General features: G+C 48.3%; 1 protein-coding gene across 1 annotated transcript in view; it reads right to left on the minus strand.

Annotated features, from left to right (window-relative positions):
- Positions 1–4,720, minus strand: part of Zbtb16 (zinc finger and BTB domain containing 16) — a 183,295-nt gene that overhangs the window by 87,634 nt on the left and 90,941 nt on the right. Inside the window, exon 3 of the mRNA XM_055622230.1 lies at positions 2,861–2,958. Coding sequence (XP_055478205.1) covers positions 2,861–2,958 — 98 coding nt within the window. The remainder of the gene's footprint in view (positions 1–2,860; positions 2,959–4,720) is intronic.

Genomic DNA, 4,720 nt, shown 5'->3' on the forward strand with positions numbered 1-4,720 from the left:
ATAGATATAGATATAGATATAGATATAGATATAGATATAGATATAGATATAGATATAGATATAGAGGCTGGTCTCACTGTTGGCTCATAACACAGAACCTCCAAACCACAGAGGCAAGAAATCCACGCTGTCTATAGTGTATTCCAGGCCAGCCAGGGTGTGTCTCCAAAAATAAATAAATAAAAGCTGTCTTTTGTTTCTTAAGACTGGGTGTCATGTAGCCCAGGCTGGCCTCGAATTTGCTATATAGCTGCAGCTGACCTTGAATTCCTGAGCACCTTGCCTCTCCTTCCCAAGTGTTGGGACTGTCTTTCCTAAAGCAACAGAGTTCTCTTATCTGGTATGAGGGTAGAGGTTGCTAGAAGATGGGGAACTCCTCAGACCCAGGCCCTAACTTACAGCAATTTCACATCTCTGCAAGGGGTAAAGGTCAGGAAGTGGTCTAGTCTCCCCGGCCTTTGGTGCTACTTGAAAGTCAAGATACACCTGTCTAGGAGTAAGGGGGTCTGCAGGACAATGGGACAAAAAGGCGAAGACTGAAAGTCTCAGACTCTGCAGGCTATGAGCTGTGTGCTCGGGTGAATTAAAACAAAATGGTGACTCATCACCAAACTCTCCTTCACAAGGACATTGGCAAGTGGATTTCAGAGGGGCCAATCGAATAATACAGTCGGTCTTCAGTGGCCAACACATCAGCACTGACATAAAACCAAGAAAGCACAGCTCACTGTATGCTCATGAAGCATATAGGTCAGAGCATGGGACCCTCAAGCAGAGACTCAGATAGGACCAAAGTGGGCTCTCCCTCCCTCTGACCCTTGCCCTGGGACCTGCCAGCTTACAGTAAAGTGATGCAAAATCACTATCTTGTCAGAACTGGGGACACCAACCCCACCTCAAAATAAGAGCTCAGCAGCTCTCAGCATACCTCAGCCACACCCACTAATACTGTGGACATGGGTTTCACAGCAGAGATGATAGCCAAGTCACACCTTTTCCCACTGCCCATGAGAGGGCCAGGATGTCCTGTGTGTCCCTCTTCCATCAAGTCCCTCAGCCATGAAAGGATTTCTGCTGCAGGTGAGCCCAGACAGAGTCCCCTTGATATGTTCATCAAATCCCTGGGCTGTTCCCATTCATTCAGTAAGCATTTGTGTTCGACAGAACATAGGCCTAATCCTGTGCCCTAAATGTCTGTTAAGGAAAACGAAGGGAGATTATTCTTACCAAGCACCTGCCACACAGGGGGCATAGTGGAAAGGCAGTTGTTTGAGTCTGAGTTAAACATTCCTGCTTTACAAACAAGGAGGTTTGCTTGCTGAGGCTGAGAGGCCAAGTTATCATATTAGGAGGCGGGTGCCCAAGTTTCTTCCATTGCACCATCCTGGCTCGCAAGAGGGGAGATAAGGAAAGCCCAGAAATAACACTAACACGAGGCAGAAGGATTGGGCACAAAGACAGCCTCAGACACAGAAATATGGGTGCCAGAGAAAGGCATGACTACCTTTGACCAGAAGTGGGGAATGATTGAAGGTGGTCTTGTTTTTGAAAGGCATCTGGAAAATCTTTGAAAGGTGGGAGAAAGGTTCTGTCATGCAGACACAATGAGATGAACAGAACCAAAGCACTTGATAAGCGCTGAGTAAAGCCACATGGGCCACACAGCGAAGTTCCAGCGGGGTATCACAAAGCTGCCAAGAAGAACTTACACCATCATCTACACAACAAGTTGGGGGAAGAACAGTGCACAGACAGCCCACCAAGGAGAAAGCATCTGGAGCTCGATGATGAGGCAGCCCCAGGGTGACAGCTTCAGAGGTGTGGAACAGGGAAGGAAGTCTAGGTAGAAACCACTGGTGCCTGTGAACTGCCGACTGCAGGCCAGGGAACTTGCCATGGAGACATTTAGTATATTCTCAGCTAATTTTCAAAACAGAACAATCACTTCTATGTGTGTTGGGGGGGGGGCACGCCTGCATGACAGATACAGAGACGGGATGAATTTGGCCATCTTTACACAGTTAAGTGTCTGTCATGGGAGGGGACTTGAATTACATATTGCTTGGGGCAAAATGGCCAAAGCAGAGGCAATTCATGGTAGTCACCTACATAAGGAGAGAAAGACCAAAGAAGACAGACAGCCTCTCCCCTAAAATACAAGTGCAAGTGTAAAGACAAAGCTAGTAAAGGGAGAAGACTGCGACCTAGCAAGGAAGTTACAGCCTCTGCAGTACAAGGCAGGCTGTAGGCTGCCTGAAGGCTGCAGCATTGGGTCTACAGTATCCTTCCCTGTACCCAGAACACCAGCCACTCAGGGTGTCAAGGGCTTCTCCCCTCTTCGCACACCTTTTGGGGAAGAGCAGCTTTGCAGAAACATGAGAAAAATTACTAGCAGCCACATACTCAACCCCACTAGAATTGGATAAAATTAACTTGCAAAAGACAGCATGCTATAACTAGCTTTGAGTTCCAACCTTTCTATATCTATTTAATTAAAGGCTCTTGTGTAATGTGAACCCAATAGTCAGATTCATTAGACAGTGAGAACCTAATTCCACAACTGTTTCCGCTAATGAAACTGCAGTCTGCTTTAGAAGGTACCTCGAACAGGGCACGGGTACCAGTGATGGCCTGGGAACCCCAGGGGAGAGCATAAGGATAGGTTCCTCCGATGGGCACTCTCTTAGGGTAGCTCTTCTGCTCCATGGAACTGGAAGGAGGATCCAAAAGACAAGGTGGACCAAAGCCCTGGTTGGCAGTGAAGACAACCAGCTCATAGGCAGCTCTTAGTTGAGAGGGAAAATGGGTAGGAGGTAGTTGTCTATACCAACATAGGGCCAGTGAAGGAGACCTTGCCTACCTGAATGAGCCAGTAAATGCATTCTCAGTCGCAAACTATCCAGGAACCGTTTTCCGCAGAGCTCACACCCGTATGTCTTCATTCCACTGTGCAGCTTCCTGTAGGGGAAAAGAGAAGACAGGTTGCTGCTGCTCCAGCTGGACAGAAGGCAGTTCCCCACCCCCAAACTCGCCTACAAGCGTTCAGAGCCATCCCCAGCAAGGGAACAGGAGGAGGTGGTAAGGGTGGTACTGCTGAGAATCTCATCCCACCCCTGATTCCGGGACAGTCGGCCATGTGCCCCTGTGTCCATGGATTATTGTACCCATTCCTAACCATGTTCCTAGAAGGGCAGGGCACTTCTTATCGCTTTAAACACCGGTACTCAGACTCAGAAATCAGATGTGGGCTCAGAGAAGAAAGGTTCCAGCATCTGGAACTGTCAAACAAACAGAGGGTTCGCTGTCAAACTAGCCCAAATCATGAATGAAACCCTTCTGGACTTTGTTCACCTCCAGGCAGCACTAATTCACACCCCCACCATCACCACCACTGTGCTGTGCTGGACTCAGGCTCCTGCCATTTGCTGGACTCTGAAGGTTGCCCTGATGTCTTTTTTGTCTTTCTCCCCATCCCCAAAGCCCAGGATAGGGTCTTTCCAAATATGTCTAAGAAGGAACAGGGTCTATGGACATGGATGCTAGATGTTCTTAGAGTAGCTGTGATCTTCCGCCAGATCTCAACAAATGGAAGAACTGCAAAAACATCAGATAACTCCAATCTAGAACAAGGTTAGCCAGTCAAGGTTCTTGCAGAGGTGCCATCTCATTTACCACCATTACAATTCTATGAAGTGGCATGTTGTTACCATGGCAACAACTGGTCAAACACTCTGAGACAATCTACCTCTTATCCTAACTCCCTATTGGGGTATTTCTGCTCAGACCCTTTACCATGAGGCTGGTCATTTGCAAAGAACCCAGTGGACCCGCCAGAAGGGAGCTCAGCACTAGGGAGGGTCTTGGCTACCTATGTGGGTTGGTCCCAAATGTTAACCCTCCTCCCAACCACACTCCTACTGTCAAGCCCCAGTGGCCACTGCTGGATCCAAGATCTAGATAAAACACCTACCCCAATCTCTGTTTCTCCCCTGTCACTAAGGATCCAGAGATAGGCTCCGAGGACAGTGGTGCAGATGGGAGACAGGGAGCTCTCTGAGAGCCTGGAAAACCGCCAGGCAGCATGACTGTGTACTAAACCATGGTGTGCTGCAGAGCTCGAACCAGCCATGCTGGAGAACACTGGGTAGCAGTGTGTAATCAGACTGGCAGTGCCAATACCACAATGACACCCAACCACACTGCTACCAACTTACAGATCCCATCGCTACGCCAAAACCATTCAGTGACACCTAGGCGAGCCTTGGCAGCATGCCAAACAGCGGGCCACCACAGCATGAGGACAGCACCCAAAACCGTGTGCACAGCCTTCTGATTGATAGAGATCACAGACAGTTCTTGTTGCAGAACTCTTTCTCAATCACATTGTTCTGTTTGCTGCCTTCCTCTTCCCCCTTGCCAAAGACAAATGATTTCTCAAGCACAAACACATAAACACACACAGTCTCCCACAACACTGTAGGGCTCCCCACCCATCCCCCATGCGTTATCTCACTCTTGGCTGTGGCTGATCTATCCAAATTGAGAAAGAGTACAGAACATTTTTAACTGAACATTCTTTACTCTGATTATATTTCACAATGTCAGGGCACTGGGGCATGTCCGAATAGTGTTTGGGGCAAAGTATGTTTTTAAATAGGTACCCAGGCATATGTCTCTCTCTCTCTCTCTCTCTCTCTCTCTCTCTCTCTCTCTCTCTCTC

Source organism: Psammomys obesus, unplaced genomic scaffold (assembly GCF_907164565.1).
Source record: "Psammomys obesus unplaced genomic scaffold, mPsaObe1.curated_primary_1811, whole genome shotgun sequence".
NCBI lineage: Eukaryota > Metazoa > Chordata > Mammalia > Rodentia > Muridae > Psammomys > Psammomys obesus.